Genomic DNA, 26,386 nt, shown 5'->3' with positions numbered 1-26,386 from the left:
CCAGCATGGTAACAAAAACACACAATTATTTCTTTGTGAAACCACAGCAGTTACAACACGTTCTTTATGCATAGATCTGGTGTAATGTGATGGGTACACACACAGCACTAACACTGCCAAGGTTAGAGTCAATTCCCTATAGAGCCACACACGCTTAAAATGTACACACTCGTAGCACTGAGGCTCGGTCTGTGCTTCCTAAACACGCAGGAGCTCCGGATGAATGCAGTCGTGCTGTCGGTGTACCTTGGCCATTCCTGCTTTCTGCAATTCTCACGATGATTGTTTGCCTGAAGACTCGGCAATTTAGAAAAATCCAACTCTCAAGAAAAACAAAGAAAATTGGAATCTGCTCGGTTGGTTCAGCCAAACCTATATGGATCTGCAATCACAAATCCGCAGCTCCTTCCAGGCTTTTGTTTGATTTCAGGAAGTGCATGACCCTGCCTGTGACTCCTGATTGCACCTACCATGCTTACTTGGCTGCCATATATCCTCCATCAGTTTCTGAATGGGGCCATAATCAACACTAAGGTGTTTTGGCTAAACGTTAAATGACATGTACATATATAGTGTAACAGGATTAAGCATCTACAGCCATGATAGCGGCTCTCTGTGGCTATACAGCTGCGCTTGCTATGCTACTGTGCTAATATTCTAGTGGTTAAGAGGGTTTAACACACTCACTATCTAGATTATGGTGCCATCATGCTACCAATTGATCATCTGCACTGCATACAAAGTGCAGCTGGGGCTGATGGGAGCGTCACTAGTTTCGCAGTTATTTGTTCATAAATGAAAATATTGGACAAAGTGAAATTTTGACATGATCATCGCCCTAGAGGAAAATCAGGGGATCAAAGTTATTAAAATTCACTCTGAGGAGGAGTGCACCAAAAATCATGACAATCCATAGTTGTCGAGACCTTTCCCTTGAAAACCACAAATATCAATCTCATGATGACGCTACCGACTAAGTCAGGGGATCACCAGAGTCTTTCGGATTCATCTTCTGGGAACCGCAAATGTCATGGCAATCCGTCCAATAGTTGCTGAGATATGTCAGTCTGGACCAAATAATTGAACAAATGGACCGACACTGCCATCACTAGAGCCGCGTCGCCAGGGTGCCTCAAAAACATTATTAAAAACAAGTCTGACAACTGAATGAACGATAGAATATTAGCACCAGCGTTTACCTGATTCATTATTCTGGGTGGTGCTGAAGTGGAGAGAAGCCTTGGAGCTCTTCAGTCGCACCTGTCCCCAGTATGTGACAGCCTGCAGCTCCACAGTGTAACTGTTGTTTTGTTGAAGTCCCTCCAGATCCACCCAGCTCTGAGCCTGCGACGAGAGAAAACACTAGCATGTTGGCATGTGTATGTTGCCGCACTGTCACTTGAGCCTCCTTTCAAAGCCCTGTCACCGTCCCAGTCATAGTTCCAGCTCTGCTCAGCCCGGGCCAACTGGGGCCTGTGGGAAAGCCTTGCTTATTGAGAACACATGCGGCGCTGAGGAAGGCACCGTGGCGAAGAGATAGCCTTCAGGGCCTTGTGAGGGAGCCATGTTATCAGAGCCTCCCAGGGCTTCCTCACTGTGTTTGACTTCCAGCATTCCACCATCAGCGTGAGCTCGATGAGTTCTTGTTATTGACTGTGCGTGTTTTGACATTCCTCTACCAGCAGGCTGCTTTCAAAGCCCCGAGGTGCCAAAGTGGAAACCAGTAGTACATGTGTCAATAGGTGTCTGGTGTCTCCCACCTCTATCTCCTCTGTGCCACATCTGCTATGCATTTCAAAAACTAATTCAGGAGAAGACTCTATTGAGGTGTGTGTGGACTGTCTAGACAATCTGTCTTTCTGCTCTGTCTAATGAAATGCTATTCACAGATACTGAGCCACAGATACGTGCTATCAGGTCACGTGTTACTGGATATATCGAGCAAATGGCTCACACAACTTTTAATTACCAAATATATTAATCTATGTGTACGCGTATAGTCGAGCGTCAGTGATCTGTCATACGATTTCTTTGTGAGGTCAATCAATGTTTGCAAACATCCTTGTGTAATTTTTACATGGAAAGAAAAAAAAAAAACTTGTTTGCAACACTATCAAAATGTTTTTCTGTGGGTTCCTGAGTTGTCCAACTCAGGAAGTTTGCTCTTAGCTTGCCTGTTTGTTTGAGCTTGTGTAACCAAATTATATTTATCCTGTCTAGGTGATCGCAAGTGGGGGGGGCTTGGTCCATGTGACATGCCAGACAAAAGGGCCATGAAACCTCTTCTCTCTGGCCAGAGCAAATACTTGAGAATATTCCAGTATGCAAACTGAACTGTTCCAAAGAGTAATGAGGGCTTTAACAATAAAACTCAAGAAGAAGAAAAATGTTTCCTGGATGTTTTTAGCTGTTGTGTCCTGTTTTACTGAGTCTCTCCATGCTTTAAATATAATGTATCATGTAAAAGATAATAACAGGTTAGGAATTGTGAGTGTAGTTATACAACCACTCAAAGCTACTGAGTTCTATCTTAAAATAAGTAATAAATAAATAAACAAACACCCATACCACTTAAAAAATAGCTGAACTACACAATGAAAGAGTTTGTAAGATAAAAAATATGAATACAAACTGAGATATTCAAGAAACACAGACCTTGAAATCATGATTTATCACTTTAAATGGGGCTATTTATCACACTTAATGTGTTTTCTTTCAAAGCTTAACAGTGCGTTTAAGGTTCTTTCATCAGTATAAGGAATCAAAACAATGAAGAACACATTGCACCAATCTGTGTGTGATTGATAACCTTGCAAATAAATGAAACTATTCCATGTTTAGCCTTTGCAGGCCTTCGTGGATGTTTACAGTCTTGTGTTGAGGCTCGAGAAGATGCTGATATAATCCTGGACCAGACTCTGCAGTCTGGGAGAGAGGCAAAACAGGGAGGAAGAGAAAGAACACATCACTTAGACAGGGTGGGAAGATTACCCCGTTGGTGGTCTTTCTCCTTTTCTTCTTGGATGGCACCATGGACTTGGTGGACACAGTCCAGCTCCAGAACACTTTGTAGTGATGTATGGGGATATCGGGCTCCTCTGGCAGGGTCCAGTTGAGACGAGCTGTCACCAGGCCTTCGTCACCCAGCGTCACGTTGGTGATACGTAAGCTGGTTGGCGTGGGAGGGGAGGACGGATCTGAAGATGTAGCAGCAACAAGAAAACAACACCGTCAGTGTCAACAGATTTTGGTACATCTGCAGACATTTACGGAGGAAGACAAAGAAGGTCCCTTGTTCTTGTATGTGACAAATCTTGGGCTAAGGCAGTTTTTCTTGCAAGTATAATTTCAGGTTGGATGTATTACAGGCCAAGATACCTTTCACCACTTGACAGTTTGCTTTGCAGCTGAGGAGGGGGACCAGTGTGACACTGTGTAAAGTAATTAGTCCACCATTCACAATCTGCAGTGAGATGTTATGACAGGTGTCATGTCACATCTATGACAGCGTTCAGCAGGACCGAGAGCGCAGGTCAGGGGTTAACAAACACATGCTGCTCACTTTGGCTCCACACTCAGCATTCCTGTACTCTAACTAATGTGTGTGTGTGTGTGTGTGTGTGTGTGTGTGTGTGTGTGTGTGTGTGTGTGTGTGTGTGTGTGTGTGTGTGTGTGTGTGCGTGTGTGTGTGTGTGCGTGTGTGTGTCCAGAGCAAAGCTGGTTCTGAATTATCCTTATGTGCTGTGACCCAGCCTGCTGCCGGCTGCTGATGTCAGCCTGGTGCAGGAGGAGAGGCACGGCCACATGCCAGACGCACAGACCACAGGGAATAGCCCTGTAATGAGAAAATGATTCACGCCACAGCCCAATTGGCTCTCCTCTCCACTGCCCTCTCCCACCTGAAACACATTTAATCCAGTCCAAAAACACAATCGGTCACATCGGTTCTCCATACCAGCTGATGTTGGCCGTGCAAGATAAATAAGCAGTCAGCTCTTACAAATTGCCCTAACAAAGTATAGTAGTCCAAAATTGCAATCAGATGATATGGCCGTACTATATAAATAACAATGGCATGACACACCGGCCAGGAGCTCATCAAGTCCATGACAGCTCCCATCAATCTATCATCGTTTTGGCACTGATTGGTCTGATTGGAGATCAGTTTCCATCCCTGCAGCAGAATCCTTTTTTCCCACCTGGTGTCTGGGTCTGTCTGACAGCCATGCAGAACACTCTGGGGAGCAAATGTATGAAGGACTGACAGGACAGGTCAACACACACACGCACGCACCACCAAACGCTTTACTTTTTGTCTTTGGCACGGGTTTTTGGTTTTTTGGCTTTTGGCAGAACATGGTTTGCACTTTGGACCTCAGCCAGTTGTAAACAACTTTATCTATCTCCTAACTTTATCTAAGTTTCTTGATGTGCACTCTGAGGAAAAAAAAAAGACATGGTGGTCCACACAATGCAGATGTTTTACATATGAATTCAACGCTGCTTCCTGAGCCATTTAATCTCAATGTATGTGAACTGGTGGGCACATAGCTCTGTCTCTACATGTCAAACAAACACACTGTATCTGATCTGAATCAGATGCAATCTAGTCACAATATTATATTTGCAAACGGTTGGCTGTAACTTTAACAAATGCCATCTGCAACACAACATGGCTATTTAGTGTCATTCAACACTGGAAACGCAGGGAAGGAGAGTTAAGCTGTGACACAGGATGCCATCAGAGCTCGTTCACTAATCTGTGGCAAAGATCTGAAGTGCGCCTCACTTACATCACTCCCGCTGGAAGCAAGACAACACTTGCATTCATTTGAAACCTGCAATATCCTGACTAATTCAGACATATTACATTTTATATGACTGTAAAGAGGGGGGGGAAACCCCTCCTTTGAAGACATAAATGAAGATCTGGTTGCACCACAAAGAAGAACACCCAGTCACTCCTCATTACTTGGCATCGACATGAATTACCCTCCCTATTTAGCACACTGGGTAAATGTGTGGAGACTGTGGAGGGGAAATACTTATTTACAAAATGGATTAACAAGGCTAACAAAAGAATTCAACGGTTTAATACCCAAGTACAGTTTTAAATAAACACATGTAAGCAGTATGAACACCATCAGTCAAAAGTGACAAATGTATGTTTGGCTTTACCATATATTCGTATGCTGCTGCTTAATGGAGCCACGGGGTTGAACAGATTAGGAGGGGATCACACAAAAAAAAGTGAAGGCTAAAAATGTGTCTTTCAGAGGTGCAAAGTGCAGGTCAATATAAACTAAATTCTTTCTCAGCAAAATGCAGAATTTCTTTCTGGAATGATAAAGTAAGCTCGGATGACAAATTCAGCTTTGTTTGTTTGGTCAGATAAGAAGTCAAATCAGGTCTGAAAACTCTTTCCCAAGGGCTCCACCTGTTCCAAGGTCTTAACCATAACAAATGGGGGGCAGTGGGTGTCAAACAGGAACTTACACACAAAGCAAGGCCACACACACACACACACACACACACACACACATATGTACATACACACACAGACCTCTGGAGGAGCGGAAGTGTTTGCTGGGTGCAGTGAAGCCGCGGGTCCCGTGGACATTGACTGCAGCAACTCTGAACTGGTACCATCTGCTGGCTCTGATGTCGGCCAGTTGGACGCGCTCCTCTGCAGTCTGAGAGACAGATGGGGGGGAGAGCAAACCACAGGGGTCAGGGTTCACGCAGGGTCACAGCCCCAATGTGAGTTTGCTGCCACATCAGTCATCTGTGTGTTTCTCTTTGCCAAACTTTCAAAGACACTGTGACTGTGAGGAATGCGCTACCGTGTGCAACAGTCTGTCGGTGCAGTGCAGCACTTTCACAGCTGTAGCACGTGACGCGCTGGGACATGTGAAGCTGAAACACTAATCTGATCAAAACAATAAAATTTGATGGGATCTAAAGACAAAAACTTTGGCACTGGTGTGCCTCAGCATTTCACATGTGAGGTGCGCAGATTCCTACCTGTGCCACTGTCTGCCACTCTGTGGCGTCGTCCTCGCTGGGATGGATGCCATAGTTCCAGCGGCGCTGCACCACATAGAGGACGGGCTCCACGGATATGTTGAACTTGGACGACCAGCGGATTTCCAGCTGACCCGACAGCTGCTCCAAAAACACCAGCTCTTTCCTCGGCTTCAGAGGGACTCCTAAAAGTACAAGCAAGGAAGACGATGCCGTGACGAGAGTTAATACCACCCCTGTGTGGAACATTATAGGTGAAATTTGTTGTTTTCCTCTCGTGAGTGAAAGTCAGCTGGAAAGATAAACGACGCCATCAGAGCTGGACAGATACAGATTTGAAAATGAGACATGACCTCACCGCAATAGATTTAATACATGCTGTGGGTCAACAGCATCATCTTTCTACTGTGACAGATTGTGATATTTCCTGGCCAGAGTGATGTGTTTTATTAGCTGCGCTTCTTAGTAATGATACACACAGTTTGCATTTAGGTATGTGACATGGCACACGTAATGTCTCTCTCTTTCTCTCTCTCTTGCAGACACAAAACACACAAGTGCAAACATGCACACATATAGGTTAAGTTCATTTGCATCGTTGCACTTCACATTCAGCCTTTCAGACAAAGCTGATGTGGCCATGTGCAATAAATTAGAGCTCTATTAAGTGCAGGCCTGGGACAAACGCTCAGCCAAGTCGGACTGAGTCTCTCAAGTGAATTTATTGCAGTGGAGACGTAGTGAGCTGTTGATTGAGCGTCGGGCACAGTGATAATGAGATGGAGATTGGAAAAGCAAGTTTGGAAGTACAGGAGAAGGCTGAATACATCCCACAGTTCTCAATAAATCACCTAGCACTTCAGACCATTATGCTGGACCTCTGTTGCTGCCGAGCGGCCCACCACTGCTCCGCATTTATCAACAGCATCAACACACGCTCAAGGCTACTGCACAGCATGTCGGTAAACAACATAATCAAGACTGTGTTCTGTATGCAGAGCGCTCGATCTACTTATATCTCTATTCAGTCTTCATACACAGCACGTTAAAGTGATTGAATGATGCATATAAATCCTGGAAGATGGAGGAGGGTCCTTGAGCCACACGCATAGGGAGTCAGTACTTTGTTTTGTCCCGCTGATAACAGCTTTCTGCATACTAACAGCTGGGGGTCATTGTGCTGTGGTTTCACAGCTCCACAGCCGATTGTGTGTGTGTGTGTGTGTGTGTGTGTGTGTGTGTGTGTGTGTGTGTGTGTGTGTGTGTGTGAGAACAAACGTGTCACGTTTCCTGTGCAATACTGAACACCAAGGTAACCACAGCATTCCTCCTCTCCTTCTGTCTTAACTCATCTTCCCACAAAGTCACACAAGAACTCCTGCAAAGCACAAATCACACACAAAAATATAAACACACACACACATGGACACACACACACACACACACACAGGCTCGCTCTTCCGCAATATGTGGGAGGGAAACGAATACACTTTCTCTCAGCTTGCTCCTTCCAAAGATAGCTTTTGGGTCAGGTTTGGTCCAAGAATCATACAGCATTCATTTTTCAATGGCCACACGCTTACTCCAAACCATGATGTAACTGCTGCTAAAGCACGATCAAGAGAACGGCATCCATTCATGTCTTAATCATGCCAACAATTACACTCCAGGAATATAATTCTCAATACTCACGCACATACTGTCATAATCACTGCTCTAATTACTGAGGTTGAGGAAAACACTACAAATAGTGCCTGTAGCACGAGGACTTACTGTAAACTGAGGATGGCTGACAGACTGATTGGCTGACTGACTTGTTGTGACAGTGTGAATATGACTCCGGCTGAATTGAATTTCATACCGACATCTACATATTTCACATATTCTTTGTTTTAACTACGCTCCCCGGTTGCTCTTTCCACCATCTTTCACAATGTAGTGCAGAACTGCGCGCTGCTTTTGATCAGAAAACATTCGTAAGAAGTTGGCTTGCATCACATATGGTGCGATTTCTTCCAAGGAACGGAGACAATGACAGATATGAAAACAAAACAAAACACATACAAGTCCCTGATAAACCAGCTATTTCCAAAAGCGCACAGCATCTGTGACACAGCTCCGCAAGTATATCATTTGAGACAACATGACAGAGCAGTGGATGATGGGAAACGACGTCGATGATCTATTGATGTATAAAAAAAAATTTAAAAAAAGAAAGAAGACGCTTTGTTACACACCAAAAGCCCAGTGGGGCTCCGGTGTCTCAGAGATCCTGAACACTGCTGTTTTTCTCTATCAGGGACATACACATGGGCTGGGGACCCTAACCTGAACACACACGCGCGCACACACACACACACACACACAACCACATACACAACCACACACACATCTGAGAGTGATCTCAGTGGGGGAAACGCTCCATTTCTCCCCGCTTGTGTTTGCTAATGGCTTCCAGCATCATGGCTCATCACAGAGAAGACTACATACACACTTGTGCACACATAGAAACAATTACGCTCTTCAAACCATGAGCAACTAATTAGACCTTTAACACTGAGGACCAGGACCAGGAATTCCATCCGGACTTTCACCAGAAGGGTAAACGTGGTGTTGACGGCGACCGGCCGTGAGCTCAAGAGTTTGGACTGAATCAGGCGGACAGGCTGCTTGATGTGAAGGTCTCACGGCGCGCTGAATGCTTTTCATTGACTGGGTCACTGTACTGAAATTTTCAAGGTTACGCCTGCTTTCATCCCCCCCCCCCATTAACGTGCTGTTCACCTTTAGAGCATGACATCCACCGTGACGTCCCTCAGGATTTTTCCAAATCAAATATAAATACTAGCATGCTCTTCTGTGTGTGTGTGTGTGTGTGTGTGTGTGTGTGTGTGTGTGTGTGTGTGTGTGTGTGTGTGTGTGTGTGTGTGGGCAAGCTCAAAGTCACAAATCACATGCTCTTGCTCTCTAACTTACTAAATACAGTAAAACATGCTTAGACTGACTGCAGTGTGATTCAAAGCATACACAGCTCCGGTCTATCGCTTATAGCAGTTCAAAGCTCGATTTAGACTCACTGCTCTCACTTCAGAATCTCCTCAACTTTGTTATGGCCCCAGGCCGCCGACAATTGTGCACTGATAGTGTATATAATGTAGTTCCAGCTCCCATCTCCAAGTTCAGGGGCACTTGGTTCTCTCACATAATGACTCGGCCGCCTTGGGCAGCGCTATTAAACTGTTTTACTGGAGCAAAGATTCTTGGGTACATCTGTGTCTGCGAAACCCTCAAGCTTATCCAGCAAATTCAAGACAAAAGATATATTCCGATTTAAAACAGAAACAGCATAAGGAATGTGTGGGTGAAGAGCAATATAAAAGAGATGAAATAAAGATTTATGATTCTAAGCAAGTTGTCAAAAAATTGTGTGAGGAAATCTGCAATCTACGTCACCGAGATTTAAAATGAATGTCTTGACAGAGAGAGGGATTAATTGCTTCAACACTATTTATGAAAATTATGCAAACTGCGACACTTAATCACATTAAAAACATGACGTCTGTGCTGGACCACTACCAGATATAAAACGTCAGTAATTGAACAGGAAAAATAGAGATGGAGGGAGTATCCAGGATTCAGCTGATGAACCGTGTTAATCCGATCACCCTTGGAAACAGTATTGAGCGATAATTAAATACAGAGAAGAGTCGTTGAGTACATAGACACTTAAGTAACGATCAGTCCACACACTTTGACATTTTGTGCATCAGAGTTTTTTGGCCTGGGCTGCTCTAAAACTCCATTACTGAGTGTTTTATTTCGTGTTTTATGTCATTTATTATCCAAAGTCTTCCTTCTCTTTCTCACTGCTTGATTAATCTCTCTATCCTACACTGTCCTGCCAGTGGCGCAGTCATTACAAAGTCATGCTGTGCGACCAGACATTCTTCAAATACACAACACTTAATTGCAAAAGTCTAGTACAGCAAGTTTTCACAGTTAACAAATGTGATGGAATTGTTGAATTTCAGAGAGATGTATATAAAATGATAAACAAACCGTCCTGGAAATTTCAATTTAATGAAATGGTGCAACAAAAGCACGGAGAATTAGGTTTGTTTGATTCATTCAGTGTAAACACGATTCAGCTTCAGTGAGGAGCTGGATCTCAGAATACATGTTCATGAAGCTCCAACACAACACATATTACTATCTAATACTAAATTTTAGACTTGTTTTTTTTACTTTATTAATCTGCATTTTTTAAAGCAAAAGCCACTCTGTGGATTTACATTCAGTAATTACCTCTTTATACAGCAGTTTACCATGTTAGTGGAAGAGTCTGCCACTCCTCCACTGGATCCAAACACACAAGGGATTTGCAGGAAATGATGCATGTATGTAATCCAGCTTTACTGTTTTTAATTTTATCTTGGTAATATCGGTCTGTCTGTGTACTGTTTGCTCTTGCGTTCAGTCCAATTGTATTTCTGACAAAGTAGCTGCTCAAGAAGTGTTTGCTGTTGTATATTAGCCACACTTTTACCACCAGTAACAACAGGGGTCACCAAATCAGCCAGGATTGAAATCTGAAGAATTAACACTAAATTATAAGAACAATTTGTTGTGACAGAATCATTTCACTGTAATACAATAAAATGGAAGTTTATTAGCCTTTAGCATTACCTTTGTAGAGGTTTTTGGGGAGCTGGCAGGTGTGGCCGCAGCCGTTGGAGCAGCACTTTTTGACTGCCGAGCACTCTCCATCCTCCTCGCAGCTCTCCACGCAGGCTGCTGCGAAGCCGCTGGCCTTCTCCGGAGCAGGACAGTCACCCTGCTTCACTCCCTCTACCGACTTCAGGAACTCGCAGCTCGTAAGACACTCGTAGTGCTTCTTGGGAAAGAGGGGCTAAGGAGTGGGGAGAGGATGACAAGAAGAAGAAGGAGGAGGAGGAAGAGGAGGAGGAGGAGGAGGAGAGGAAAAATACATGTCAGATTACTTTTTAAGACCAACCTGCCTGGCTGCAAACAGGCAGCTCTGTGAGCTAACAGGGATTGTCCTGTTTACATTTCAGCTCATGACTCACTGGAGCGGTGAGTACATTGAATAGCTTTGATTTAGCCTCACAGAGAGGGTCATTACAGAGCAAAAAGAGTTACTTCACACTCCTCTCAAACTTTCCTCTTATAGAATTTTCCCACTGAGTCTGAAATGCTCAGACACTCGAGTCTGAGGCAACCACTGTATCTGTGGTAGTGACATACCTCACATAAATCCTGGCACTGGTTTTCCTTCAGGTCCCAGGATTCCTTGCAGGGCTCCAGGCACTGTGAAAAGGAGAAGGGTGTCAGTTCTTCAAAGCACCAGCCACATCAAAGGGCCGCTGCTGTAGAGATGGTGCTTTCTGTGCTCAAACGCTGGCTGATTGGCTGGCAGGCAGGCAGGCAGGCAGGCAGGCAGGCAGGCACCTCACTCAGCCACTTCCCCTGCATATTCACATCAACTAGTCACGCCTCTTTTTGTTACAGGTGCCCCGCTAAACAATCTCGTACAAAAGCAAACATGAGGCACAGGGGTTGTCCGTTATGAGCAGACAGGCGCACCCTTGCACTGTGTCTAGAAATCTACTGATGCTTGGGGTTTTGCTTGGTGTGGGCCCCCGACAGATTTCCCTACTTCTTTCTACGCCTCATTCTCATCCTGCCACTTCTCTTGCTCATGTCTGGGCCTGATACACTCTGGCACTGGCGCTAAACTCCCTTCTCTTTGCTACACTGAACAGAGAGCGCTTAATAAATGATACACTTGGTTTAATGTGCTTGGGATTCCCTTTTTTTTTGAAACACGTGGAACAAATTTACTGAATGTCTGGCATAGGCACGGGATAAAAGAAAAACCTCAGCGTGAGTGCAGCTCAAAGTCGTTTTGCCAAACATAATGGGATGATAAAAATTTTAAATGAAAGTTTACCAATCTAGTCAAACTCCCCTCGCTGTAAATACAGCAGCTCACCCTGAATGAATCAAATTCAATAAAAGCGAATACAATATAACACAAAAGTCCATGTATGTCCAACAGAATTAGGCAGATGCTGCCGCAGGGAAGGGAATGTGTTCAGATGGGACTGAAATGAGCTGGGGTCTTATGTGCTCCTGCTGCTGGCCTCTGAGCGCTGGTGTGAAAGAGAAGAGCAAGTTCAGTCAAAACAGACAAACCACTGCCAGGCTGCTTCTGTGCTGCACTGGGATCAGCCCCAAAACCACACCAACCAGAGACCTGCCAAAGTCACTCATTCAACTCCATTTAATTTAGACTCCTGCACCAGCTACAGCGCCGAGACAAGTCGCAAGCAGAATACTTTCAACACGTTCGCCGACATTCATCATCTTCGACAGTCCAATATGTTGGTCAGTGACAAGGGGGGGGAATATGATCGAGTAGATACGGAGATCTGCCATCAGCGGAGAGGTCCAAGCTTGGACAGGATGAGAGACTCAATCGCTTGAAGAAACAATGATCCGACCGATCCGCAGTGTTACGTAAGGTACAGTAGAGAGTGATGGTTGAACGAGGGCACCTACTGTCGACTGCGTTTAACATAAAGATGATGTAAGAAATTTCACATCTCAGTCAGAGGGCCAGAGCTGTATTTATGACTCTTTAATTCACTCATTAGCCAGCTATGTCATTATTATACCATTGCCAGCGAAAAGTTTATTTGCTTTTTATGGAGTGCGGTGGACGGGCACATGATGAAACATAAACCTTGCTTCTGGAGGAACATGCTGCAATCAGGACCACGCACACGCCTGCCAGCGCCCAATTACACTCGGGCTCGGCTCTGCGCGTTGCCCAGCCCCGTCTCAGGCAACCGAGATCCCTGTGTGGACAGCGTGCCGAGTGTTAAACAAGCCGGCTCTTCAGCGCAGAGAGGGCGGAGGAGCTTGGACAGAAGGGTGTTTTCTTAATTACTTCACAGCAATATAGATATCACTCCAGTGATATAAAAATATTAAGTGTCAGAGGGAAAAATCAGACACCTTGGAGGGGAGAGCACATAGTTATGACAGATGAGCGCTCCAAAAGAAACTAATGTGGTTTCCACGGAGCTGATCAGGTGAAACCACTGTAACACCTCAGAGATTTAAGATGACATATGAGCTCAACTGCACTGTCCAAGTCCTGCCTCACCGTCTGGAGCGTCCACGCAGTTTCATCATCATCTGTTATTAATAATATGGTGACCTTATATCATTAATTCTGTTCTCAATTGTGTCCTCTGAGAGTGAAGCCTGCGGCGCAGACGGGGCAGTAGCAGCAGCTTCAGCATCCCGGCCTCAGTCAAGCACCACGCAGGAACAATGAGGTCTTGAGGCAATAACTGTGTGTGTGCTGCACCAGTGTCTTGAGGACATTCTGCCAGTAGACGCACATGTTAAAGCCCCCAAATCCCTCCTACAAATCACTGAACATACACACATAAGCCTGGGGATCAAGCTCATTTTACTCATTGAAAGATCTTGTGTGCACGGACTGAATGCATTCCATTGGCTTTTCCCGGGGACGAATCTTTTTTTTTTTGTTTTTTTCTGTTTCAACACAATCACAACTAAACAAGTGAAAATAGAATCATCGTTACCTCAAGATGCTCGGGCTTGCGTGCCAAGCAGCATGAATTAACACAGCACATTGCGTACCGAGGATATTGCAACACAGATCAGAATGCTGGCTGTGTGTTTAGTGTTGTCTCACCCTCACAGCTTTTTTTCTTTTTCTTCAGGGCAAAAGTTCCAAAACTGCTGAATTGTACCAGGAAGTGTATTTAAAAAAAAAAAAATGTTATCAGGACAGTTGCTTTTGCTAAATCAGTGGGTGTATCATAAACAGCACTGTTAAAAAACTAAAAAATAGAAAAAGATAAGCATTAGTGTCGAGGCAGTGATAGCTCCCTGCAGGTGTGCTGGAAACCGACAGTCTGTCATCATCTCTCCCCAGCCACACCCACAACCTGACATTTAAGCAGGGAAGAGGAGGACCGATGACAGATGTCTTGCCAAAGCAAATAGGACGGCTGGATATAATTACAAAGGTGCTCTCATCAATCAAGTGCCTGATTCCTATTTACACAGTTTGGTGCTCAATCTAAACCATCGTCCCGATGCTGCCAAAAACATGCTTGGGAAAGTGCCATAACATATTTTCTATAAGCTCTTGTGCAATGTTTTGCGGGGGCGGGGGGCGCCACCTTCACCCAATCACACACACCCTCATCATCCAGACTCATGTACTTCTACTTTTATATGCTGCAATTTAAAAATTATATTACATTGGTTCCTTTGGTAAGTGAGAATTACACCAATCAAGAGCTAATTACAACAAACTAATAAAAGCCAAACGCAAAACTTCCTACGTGTATAAACTACACACATTTTTTTTTTTATCAATGGGAACAAGCTAGGAGAGATATCTGCGGTCTGAATGTGGGGTATTAGTGGGATCCCGAGAGGATTGGAGCCCTCAAACATTTGCACATCTTGCACCGCCAATAGCTATGCTAGTGTTTGACTTCTGCGATCTAATCTGGGAAAACACACCATGGAACGGGAGTGGAGAACATAATTGAGCTGGACAGTGTATCTGCTCAATTTGGATGCCAACGTCTGGGTCTCCCTCAAGCAAATCTCTCATGCTGGCAACACAGCTACCATCTGTTTGAATAGCGTACGGAATGCATGTAATTATCCTGTGTGATGTTAACATATTTCTGGTACAAATTTCACCTAGAAGGACACAAATGCTTTTGCTGAGAGATGTCAACAAGAGCACAGGGTTGTTTCTATGGACTTGAGCTGTTCGTGTTAACAAAAGCGGCTGATTTCTCCCTTTGTCCTCTTATCTTCCAACCCAATAGTGACACATTCTGCATGGTTAAGTAGGAACATCCATAGCGGTCTTTCACTCCCCATTTCACGCCGTAATAAAACGCAGCAGTTGTTACTCTGGGGGACCCTGAAAGGCATTCTGTGGGGCCGATGAGAGAGTTAGGCTGAATGGCAGCCAATGCCACAGCCCATCTTCAGTTTGTCATGGCTGGGACGAAGCTGGGGCGGGTGGGTGGGGAGGAGAGGGAAGTGAGAGAGATTGGGAGAGAGAGAGTAGTGTGTGTGTGTGTGTGTGTGTGTGTGTGTGTGTGGGGGGGGGGGGGGGGTTGGGGTGGGGGGGGGGGGGGGGGGGGGGGGGGGGGGGGGGGGGGGGGGGGGAGGGGGGATGGGGGGGGGGGGGGGGGGGGGGGGGGGGGGGGGGGGGGGGGGTTGCTGTGAATAGAACTGCCTTTTCTCCATCATAGGCGCATGGTTATTTCCACCCATCGTGAAAATGCTTACTGGCCTGAGTGAGTGACTGGAAAAACAAACTATGAAAAAGTGCGTATATATAAAATGTCACACAACTGTTTTGTTTTAGTTAATGAAGCTCAAACTGCTACCAGTCAGGATTGCCCCAGGCTTAACAACACACAGTGTATACAAAATAAAAGCAATCCACACTGATCCAGATGACATTTTCCCATATTGCCAGATCAGTCACAGGGAGACGAGCGAGACCTCTATGACTGATCCTGTTATTTTGTAAATGAAACTGAGCAGACACAAAATCACACGCCGAAACATGTGAGTACCTGCATCTACACAAGTCTGCTGAAACACTTCCCTTATGTTTTTCCTCGCCAGTTATCCCAAAAGCTCAGAGGTGACATCTGGGGGCTGAACGTATCGATCGCAGCACCGACGGTTAGTGTTAAGCTCGAGGGGGTGCCAACAGATATTTACAAGGTGCCTTTGCTGCCCCTTGGGATGGAGTCGCACCTCTCTGCTCCTCTGTGAGACAGATATGGAGGAATCTGTGTTGTTGATTGCACTCAACTGTAAATCCCCCCCCCCCCCAATCTCACTGAGTTATTGCCATTTTCTGCTGCCCTGGCGCTTTTCACACTCACACGATGACCGGACCCAATTATTCCAGCTGCTCTCAGCTCTCTGCTCATATCTATCGACCCATCTAGGAGCAAGTCGTTGGGCCGTGCTCTCTTCTCTATTAAAACAGCCACTTGCTCCACGTACTCACTCCTCTCACTCTATTTCACTTTTATTTGGCTATCGTCTCGCCTTCACTTCCCCCAGTTCCTCCTCAGTTCTTATCTCCTCTCTGCTCTCATTTCTCCATCCCTTGCTTTTCCCTTCCCTCTCGCTCTCAGACCACGTCCACTGTAATCCACATAAAATTTAAAACTCATCTTTTCCCCCTCCTTTGGCTTTCCATCTGCCATAAGCCAGCGTGTTCATACTCAGAAAAAAATGGATGTTTTCCAAAAGTCTTTCCAAAGTAGATAAATTTGAAAGCAGTAGGCTCGTGTTGCAGTGCAGACAAAGAATTTTTTTTATCATGTGATATATCTTTCACAAACATGGCCAAGGCACTTTCCCTCGCCAGCAACGTTATGAGGTCGTGTTTCTGTGCCCCCCCCCCCAACTTTATCCAGCTTATAGCCAACCACGCAACACAGGTGATGTCATTGACACATGTTTTCTGTCTGTTATAAGACAATTTGCGCTTAATGAAATGTGCCAATCAAAACTGTAACTGTAAAAAGCGTCTCAAGAGATACTTCGCAGACCTGATTTTAGTTTGAAATACAAAAAAAAATGTAATTTTCATCAGAGTGGAATAAAGGCGTAGCAGAGATGAAGACGAGCAAGCAACAGTACCAACGTGGGTGACTGCAAGAAAGCAATGAAAGATTTTTCTGCAGTGCAGCCGCTCATCTTTTGTACTGATGATTCACCTGAGACAGTTTCATGGCCTTTTGAAGTGCTCCTACTGTCAGGTTACCAAACTACGCAGGAAACACACCATCTGCTCAAAGAATTCACAACTTTCAAACCAAATTCACTTTTATACTGTACCTCATTATACTGTATCCATTAGAACAGAACACAGAAACATGTCAACGACCACACCTGTGCTGTGAGTGTTCAGGCACGAAGAGACACAACGTAAGCAACAGAGGGAGTCGGAAGTGACCGGGATGAGCTTTGAAGCAGGACCGCACCTAATGGTTATCTTCTTTATTCACTAATCTGCTGATTATTTTCTCAATTAATCGTTTTGTCAATAAAAATTCCCAGAGCTCAAGGGGATGATTTCATATTGCTTTACTTCAACCACTCAAAACCCAAAGATATTCTGGAGACTGTCATTTTAAAACAATGAATCCACATATTTGATCATCTGGAACCAGAGTACATTCAACCCCATTTCTTTAAAAAAAAAATTTTTTTAGGAGTGCTGTGCTATTTCATGGTCTGAAAACCTCCATTAAAACATAAAAGAGGAAGGAAAAGAGACTTTGTTGTTTTTCTGTTCTTTTGGCATTTCACTGTGGATGACATTTTGACAACAATCTGAAAACACTATGATGGATGAAAAACTTTGGACATGTAAGCATTTTTGTGGACACGACTCCACAGTCTCTTGCCTGTCACCTGTTCCCTTTCTCACCACCAGTTCTCAGAGGGAAGCCACAATGAGGACCATTACTCTTGATGGTTTCCTGTTTTCTCCCTCATTCTCATTCATGGCACAGTGCTCTACTTCAAGCTGCCTTACAGAATTCAACCTCAAAACCATATTCAAGTCTCTCTTTTTTTTTTCTTTTTTTTTTAAAGACCAAAAATGTGTAGCACGTGTAGCGGGGGGTTGCCTTATAACCGATGCCCATGGAGAGTCTCATTACAGGTTAGCCAGGCTGAAATATATTTCATCAAGTGCTGGAGTGAGTGTAAAATCATGTGCTAGCAAGTCTTTCCAATAGGTCTCTGACAGGCCGTTAAGTTTCAAAGGATTGTAAAAAATATAGCGAGTAAATCAGGAAGAAGATATCCGTGTCCTGAACAGTTATGTAGTCTAGACACAGTATTTTACTCAACCTAACGTGACCTTATAGTGTGTTAAGTACATTAGATACCGTGCGTTTCATTCCTGCGCCGCCGTAAATCAGCACAGGTGTGTGTTGAGCAGACAGTTGGGTGGATCAGGTAGATCAAAAAGAATCACGGCGCGCTTGAGATGCGAGTCTGCAACTTAATACACAGCAGGCTCACACAAGTGCTGATAAACATGAGCTTTTCCCAGCGAGAACAAGGTTGCTCATCTAAATGCCACACTTATAACTTATCAGGAAGAAGAGATGTATGATTGTATGTAGCTGCTGGAATCATTAACTGTTGATGTCTAGAGGGAAAAAGCCGTGTGCATTTTAAATATTCATACAAAAATGTTTTTGGTTTGATGTTTCACAGGTAAACTTGTACCACAGTGGCTGCTGTGGGGTTTTGCATTCCTCTGCAAACTAACAGGAAACCCACATGGCTTACAGCGTCGGTGTACTCAGAGCCAGAGGAGACAACAATTACAGCACGTTGGCGCTCTGGCACTTCCTTTCTTCCCAGTGCTGAAGTCTTGGGAAAGTGCAGGTATCAAAACCATATGGAAATTCAGCATTAGGTGCAATAGATCCTCATCATCCCTGTATCTGTTTATCACTTCTGTCACAGCTGGACAGGCTGTCTGCCAGAGATAGTCTGAATTTTAAAAATCTAAATGCAATTTTGATTGGCATACAGGGGGTGCCAGAAAATTACACTTTTTTGTATTATCAGTAATATAAGTAATAATATAATAATAACTGTCCTAATTAATTCTAAAACTGATACAGATATCTTCAAATTTCCCTTACACAAGTAATGACATATTTTCCAAATCTAAAGTGTTTTACAGCCCTGAGAGCTGAACGTTGCCAGCATCGTAATTCCTTCATATTTACAACCAACTAAAACACTGTAGTATTCCAGCTCCGGTGGGGTGAATTGAAATGTATATGGCTCCAGACTCTCTCTATTTTGTTTCCCAAACCAGGGCTCAGAGACGGTGAGTAACCTAGCAGGTGGTGTCACAGACATTCTTTGAGCATCACTTTAATTATTAATTTAAATGCAGTTGAGGGCGCAGACAACAAAGAGCTGAAAAGGAATAGCTTGGCAGAAAGTGAGAAGAAAAAAGAGGAGGAGCAGGAGGGGCAGTGCATGAATTATACATTTACCCCACAATCAGAGGTGCCTGCCTTATTTATGAGCAAAAAAAAAAAAAAAAAAAAAAAAAAAAAAGCCCACACAGCTTAGCTAGAATTGTGCTTTGTCTGCTGTGGAATGCAATAGCAGTTCACTTAATACTTAATGGCTCTGAAGTTTCACCCAGACACTCCACCACACCCCAAACACACACACACACACACACACACACGCCGATGCCCGACTCTCCTGTGAGGGCTCCTTCTTCTACAGGTCCTCTGCCATCTCATGTTGCTGTGCTCTGCAGTGACAAGAGTCAAAATTACAGTGGCTGTAACCAGAGCCTCAGTTATCACCTACCTCTGGGCTCAGTTTACATTTCATGGCAATTAGACTCAACAGGATGTATCCATCATGTGGGGTCAGATTGGTGATAAAGAGGCCAGCGGTCCTCTCCGCTGTGACGTGGCATGGGAAAGCCAAACCCTCCCCTGCTGTTCTCTGAAAAGCCGAATCAGATCTGCCCGACACATGATTTACTGTATTTACTCCCACTCCATCACACTGAATAATGTTATGATGACAGATGCACAGGAGCAGAGCAGATCACATGATAAAACACTTCCTCACTGCCAACGATATTTATTCAGACCGTCTATAAAGCTGATTTACAGCAACGATAATGAACTCACGTTCTCGATGCAGACGATGAAAAATGCATCTCGCGTCATGGCAACGTCAGTCATGGCAGACTGAGCAGATAGTAAACAAGATAAAAGGATGTCAGCCATGTTGGCTTGTTTTCTACAATCACCACTCAAGCGGTCCCAATCCCTCCTCATCTCAAATGAAATGAGACCTGGAGATTCTGTCTCAATGTAGGCCAACGACAACTAGAACATGACACGCCTTCTGAGGGGAGGAAAGCCGCCCTAATCCCACGCTGCAGTCACATTCCAACACTATCTCCACTTGTTTATTTGAGTCTCAGAAACACTTCAAATTCACTAATCCTACTTGCCCTCTCCAGCTTCCACTAACAGCTCCTTACAACAAGCGGTTCCTTTACGCGTCTTTGAAATTGTAAAAACATACAGATTGAGAAATAACGTGCAGCCCAGTTACAGCGATATAATGTATTCAATTTGCTTCAGGTGATGTTTCATCTCTCTTTTATGTGCATTTCAAAAGCTGCGAACAAAGACTTTACAAAGAAAGGGCAAACGTGGGCAAGTTCACTGGGTAGAGTTTTGGATTTTCATCGCTGCAGGGAATAAACAAAAAATCAAAAAAAAAAAAAGATGGTTGCTACAAGTGCAGTCTGGAGAGCTTAAGTATAAATTACTCTACTGAAACAGTGAAATGCCAAGACATCGGTCAATCACTGCGTCTGCTTTGAGACACATTCTGGTCTTCCATCGTCCTGAAACTGTCACACACAATCTACGGGATTTATCTGCAGCAGCTTTGAGGAGAGCTGGAATAAATTGATAAGCCCACATCTACTAAGAACATCTGCTTTAAGATTCTTACATTCTAATCTTCCCTTCCTCAATGTGACTGTTTGGCATGATTAGTTCGGTAACAACATATTAGCATAGAGCCGCAGAATCATTTCTCCTCTCAACACCTCTCAGCACGTGAGCTTGGGTAGGACAAGACGGCAAAGTCAACATGATTTGTCCGTCATAATCTACGATAGTCAGCCAATACATGCTCAGAATCAGAATAAACACTTGACAGCAGATTGTCTCAGTGTGACTGGTCATTATTGCTAAAAGAGGATTTCACAGCAGCTTTGATTACATTAATCCTTCAAGAAAATGAAATCCCTTCTGACAGGGAGAACATGCTCAGGCGATCTGTGAAAGGTCGATTATCCGAGAAAATAAATGGCCACTATTTAAAAACACAGGCCTGTGTGTTGATAGCGAGTGTGTTTCTGCGTGGATGATTTCCTGGAGTGCTCATCACTCAGGTGTTGAACAGACAGCAGCTTTAGATGTGAGCTTTCACCGCTGAAGAAGTCTACACTGCAGTTCCACGGCCTCTTCGCCTCCTCTCCTGTGGCCACATCTCTTCTTTTTTTTTTTTTTGCTGTGGGGGGTTTTCCTTCTCTGCCACCCACCATGTGAATAATGAGCTCCACAGATAGCAGCCAATGAAGCGACCCCCCCTTTAGCCAATGAAACTTAACAACCATGTCCAGATCAGGTCCTTTCCTGCTGGGACTGACCAGCCCTGCTTCACACTCCTCCGCCACCCACACACACACATACACACACACATACACACACACATACACACACACAGTCACACACACAGTCACACACACAGTCACACACAGTCACACACAGTCACACACAGTCACACACAGTCACACTGCCTCAAACTAGATAAAAAAACAAGAAAAAAGGGCTTTAGAGAAGCTCCAGAGATGTCTCTTTACAGGATCTCCACCACCTCAGACTTCTTCCATATATATATATATGAAATAAGAAAATCAATAGTCACACCGGCCACGATTGTCTCTCACATTTTACACTCTGCTTAACAGCTCCACTGACAGGCAATCCAGACACTGCCCACTTGACAGATTGATTTCTAGTCCAGCTTGCTTTGAGGTGTCGGTGCTGGTAATGTGGCTAACGCAGGGAGGTGAGACGAACGTCTGGCCTCAACATGACCAAAAGGTGCTTTGAAGTCCGTCTAAGCACCTAACAATCCCAGCCATGCCCAGCCGTAAAACTACCAACCAGCACCCACTACATCACATCTTTTCAGTGAGCCTTAAAGATATACTGCCTACCGCCAAAGAGAGGATGACCACACAAAAGCCTTGTAAACTGCACTGACACGCTCTTAAAACCTTAAGCAAAAGTGACGTGAAAGAATGTGTTGTTACTTTATTTAATTTTCTGAGTTTTTCTGAGGGTCACTTTTCAACTGACCCTGGGAAAAAAAAAAAAAAAAAAAAAAAGAACTGATGGGGAAGTTTGACCATTTTATTTTGGCGTGAGAAAACATGGGGTTTGGTGGGGGGTGGGAAATGGAGTGAGGCGGGGGGCGGGGGGGGGGGTTGTTTGACAGTGCGCTTTGAAAGACACTTTTGAATGAGACATAGTGGCATTCCAATGATTGTTATTCGGGCAAACCCCTCCGAAGCTTCAAACATGTGAAGACGAAGGCGCATGTAATCCAAAAGAGCAAACACTTCTTATTCTTGCGCTGGTATGTGCGGCTCAGGGTGTGATTGGTAGGAAGCGGCGCTCAAAAGAGCCACCTGGGATTATGCGAGACATCTATGAAAGACATCCACGACTCATTGCCGTCAAATGGCGACCAGACAGACAGACAGAGTTCGCTCTCCCAAGCTTTTCCCCTCTGTAAACTCTCGCTAAATAAAGTGGAGGGACGCTGCTGGCTCAGAGAAATACAAGGTTAAGTCAGCAGCCCATTGCTAAAAGATGTTCTTTTCAGCCAAGTGATCACCACTCAATCTAATTAAGTGAGAGATTGGTCTTAGTGAAGGGAAAAGTGCACTGATTTTTTTTTTTTTTTTTTTTTTAAATGTCCAGGGTATTCATGGTGTTTAAATTAGAAAATATTACACTGTCTTCCTCAGGAAATATGAGTGATGGACACTTTCCAATGACTCACCACAGGCCAATTTATCCAGGCATGATGCACATGTCCTCTCCTCTCTTCCTTCCCTGAGAGAAGTTTGAGTAATGAAGCGTACCGCTTTGTTGCAGACCGGCATTCAGCTGCCTTAAGTCAATCCTAGCATTTGATTTGGAGCTTGGATCACACCCATGGGCAAAGTAAACCCCGCTAATATCAGCCACGCTCTGAATGTGGAAAGCTCTTTGGCGGCTTCAGCACACTCTCCCATGCATATGCACAAAATCTATATTCTTTTCACCGGCGAGAAAAAGAGAACACCCTGGAGTTTTTTTTTTTTTTTTTTTTAAACTTTCAGGGAACACATCCAAACTTCTCAAGTGGGAAGCTCTTAACTGTAGGGAGACAAAATGACAATAGCTCATAGAAATGCCTGCTGTCTGTTCTCCTGGCGTCTCCCTGCTGAATGGAGTTTGTCTGCGGGTCCAGTGTTATGGCATGATAATGACTCCCCGGCTCTCCAAATGCCACCTCGCTCTGCTCCAGAGAGAGAGGGCAAGCAGGTTAATTACCATGACAATGGGGACACTGAGAGCGGGGGCCGGCTCCGGACACTGCATACGAAATGACCGGCGTGACTTTCTCATCACAAATGGAAGCAGGGCGCTTTGATTTCCTAAAATGCAGACAGATGGACGGGGTCACAGCATCTTTGTCTGAATTATTAGGCAGCCCGTCCTCGCATTTTCTTCACAGGCAGGGAGCCCTCAGTGGCTCTTTAACAGAGCTCTGGGTGGACAGGCCTTCTGCCCCTAACGCACTCCCCGGGAGCCACTGCCTTTGTCTCTCTGTTTGACTATGTGCTGTTCATGAAGTGAAGAGGCTAATCAGCGGCTGTAGAGCTATTCACAGGGAATCACTGTACAGCATGGGCCCATTTGGTACAATTGTTAGAGTGGCCACAATAGCTCTGTGTTTTGACACACTACACACAGGCCCTAAGTGTGCACTCGAGTCACTGATGTGGATCTGAAGTGTGGTGATGTTTGCTTCCAAAATATTGACTTCTGGCTACAAATTAAGCCTGCCTCCTGAATGCCTGAACCAAAACCTAGGTTACAATAAAAATTAATTCAATTCAGAGGGCCCTTGAAACTATCTGGAAGTTGTACAGCTGTAAAACAAGCATATCATTATTTTTAACATCAAATTCAGCTTCGTTTATTTACAGCCTACAAGTGGGATAAAGAAGTGCTAACTGACGTGCTTGTTATAGCAGGGAGAAAAAAAAAGGAGTCCATTAAAGGGTTTTTTGGACATTTGAGTTTCAGCAGTGGTAGCTGGTTGATTATGAAAACAGTATGCTGTGCTTAGACTCACAGCCAGCAAAAGCCTTATTCAAACATAAAACTCTGCTGAATGACTGGGGAGCGACTAGTGCCAAGAGCCGATGTTGGCCATCACAGTGGAAAGGAGGTTTCACAGCATTACGGTGAAGACAAAGGAGGTTTGCCTTCCTGAGAGCCTGTACGTTCAACTGAAACATACAGACGGGTCACAGATTATTTAACATTATATTATATTGTATTTTTACCTCATATTTTGTTTAAGAGACAATCAGACAATCTTGAGCTAGCTGTGCTTCGCTTTCAGGTTCTTCAACTGCCACATGGTGTTCAATTTCGAGAGGGTATTTCACATTTATTGATGTGAGAAAACGCCATGTTGTAAACATTTGCCAAGTAGTGTAAGGAAAATAACCTATAGGCTACATTTGCACATGTCGTAGAAAAGCACAAAGCACAATAGCTCTGTTGTATCCCCGGCAAAGGAAACAATTTGAAATTCAAAGGGGGAATTTAGAAATCAAACACAAAGGGTCATTTTGCAAGGCAGTTGATACTAGACACTGATTGTGATTAATATGTACACCAAACGTGAGGCCATGTTAAGTAAGCACTGCATGAAAAAATTAAAAATAAAAAAATTCAACCACTTTGCATTTTTCCTGAATTTCCAATTAATCTCCATCATTGCGATACTGTGATTTGCCCAAATTCCCAGCATGCATTCCTCTATAATTACACCAACATCTGTGGACTTTTGAGAAAACCCAATAAATACATGCAAGGATTTCATCTAATTTGTTGTCGACTCTACAATCACATACTTCCTGTATTTCATTTTTACACATTTTTATAGCACTGAGGAAAACCCAGCAGAGGAGGGAAAAACCAACAGACACACAGCTTTCATGAAAGGGAATCCCGTCGTCCTGTGAGTCTGTGTTGTGTATATGTCCTATTTTGAGTCCTCATGGGCTAACAGCATTGAATCCTGGTTTCACGGTCTGTTTGTGCGGAGGTGAGAGCCTCTGACAGCTACAGAGAGCATTGTTCAGATTGCTACTTGGAACGGGCTCTACTAGCGTATCATCCTTCTTATTTCAGCTCCACAGTTTTCCCTGTCTACAGTCTATACAGCACATGTCTGAGGGGCCTTGTCAACAGCTCCAGGAGAGTCTGATAGAATATGTCAGCGCCATCTTTTCAGAGGAGCTGTCAACACCAGCTTTGTATCACCCCTCTTCGGGACAGGGCATGAAACGCAAACAAGCGCTGCGGGAGGTGTACCATAATGCATCCTACAGAAATTTCCAAATCACAGGTCTATGAAAAAAAACAATTATGCCGTGCTTTCAGAAATCGACAGGCTTTTATCCTCTTCAGATTTCTTTCAATTGTATTAAATTGTCCCCATTTACAAGAGCAAATGAGTCCCAATGAAAGCAGAAGTGATCTAAGTAAGGACTAGCTGGAAAGAAAAGAGTCTTTCTCAGTATAGTCAACAGCTCTCCAAGCGATTCCTGCAGGCGAGACAAAACTAGTCCTGTCGTGACTCGCACACTTTATGTTGTGTTATCCTCTAATAATGAGGCATGTATGTGGCATGCGTCTCGTTCATGAAAAGAAGTGAAACCACACTACCTTGGAGCACTGCTTGTGATTCTGGCACCACACCAAGGATCCATTATTCTGTAGGAGAAATGGGAAAAAAAAGAAAACTATCATCAATCATCACAGATATAGTTGAAAACATATTTATAATGACTAATTCATAAAATGAACATGCAGCTTTGACCTTCTCCTCTCTCATCACGATACATTTTAATATCACTTTCCCTTAAGTCGTGGCCTTTTTGACTAACAAATAACGCTAACAGCAGATACATTTCAAAGACTGACTTTGAGTGAGCTTTGTGTGCTGAGTGCATGTAACCTAAGCAGGAAAGTGGGGTCAGCAGCACCAGGGCCTGGGTAAACCTCTGGTCAGTTTCAGCAGAGCATGGTGACCTCAGCTTTTCTGAGGACCTGTTTGATCTCTCAACAAACGTCCCTGAGGCGGGAACTGATGTCAGCACTCCTACATGGACTGCAGATACTGCCAATTTTCCCTCTAATTGCCGTGGAAGTGCCACCTTCTGCGCTCCACTGAGGCAAACATTTGGTCCTAATAGTGCTGTGTATTTATAAGTCCTCTATGAGTAAATATGGAGAGTTGTTGAGCGAAGGACCAGTGGGGGTAAACGGCTTGTGCAAGTGGCCATTTCCTG

The 26,386-nt window shown here is 44.3% G+C and overlaps 1 protein-coding gene across 1 annotated transcript in view; it reads right to left on the bottom strand.

The window, feature by feature from the left end:
- LOC111218410 (anosmin-1-like) overlaps positions 1-26,386 on the bottom strand; it is a 40,171-nt gene that overhangs the window by 8,089 nt on the left and 5,696 nt on the right. Inside the window, exons 2-8 of the mRNA XM_022740707.1 lie at positions 25,761-25,808; positions 11,290-11,352; positions 10,711-10,933; positions 6,025-6,209; positions 5,564-5,693; positions 2,992-3,197; positions 1,200-1,344 (exon numbers count right to left, since the gene is read on the bottom strand). Coding sequence (XP_022596428.1) covers positions 1,200-1,344; positions 2,992-3,197; positions 5,564-5,693; positions 6,025-6,209; positions 10,711-10,933; positions 11,290-11,352; positions 25,761-25,808 — 1,000 coding nt within the window. The remainder of the gene's footprint in view (positions 1-1,199; positions 1,345-2,991; positions 3,198-5,563; positions 5,694-6,024; positions 6,210-10,710; positions 10,934-11,289; positions 11,353-25,760; positions 25,809-26,386) is intronic.

The sequence above is a fragment of the Seriola dumerili genome, unplaced genomic scaffold, assembly GCF_002260705.1.
Source record: "Seriola dumerili isolate Sdu_G_001 unplaced genomic scaffold, Sdu_1.0 BDQW01000052.1, whole genome shotgun sequence".
Taxonomy (NCBI): Eukaryota; Metazoa; Chordata; class Actinopteri; order Carangiformes; family Carangidae; genus Seriola; species Seriola dumerili.
The sequence above is the reverse complement of the archived record's forward strand: the minus strand, read 5'-3'. Positions and strand labels throughout refer to the sequence as shown.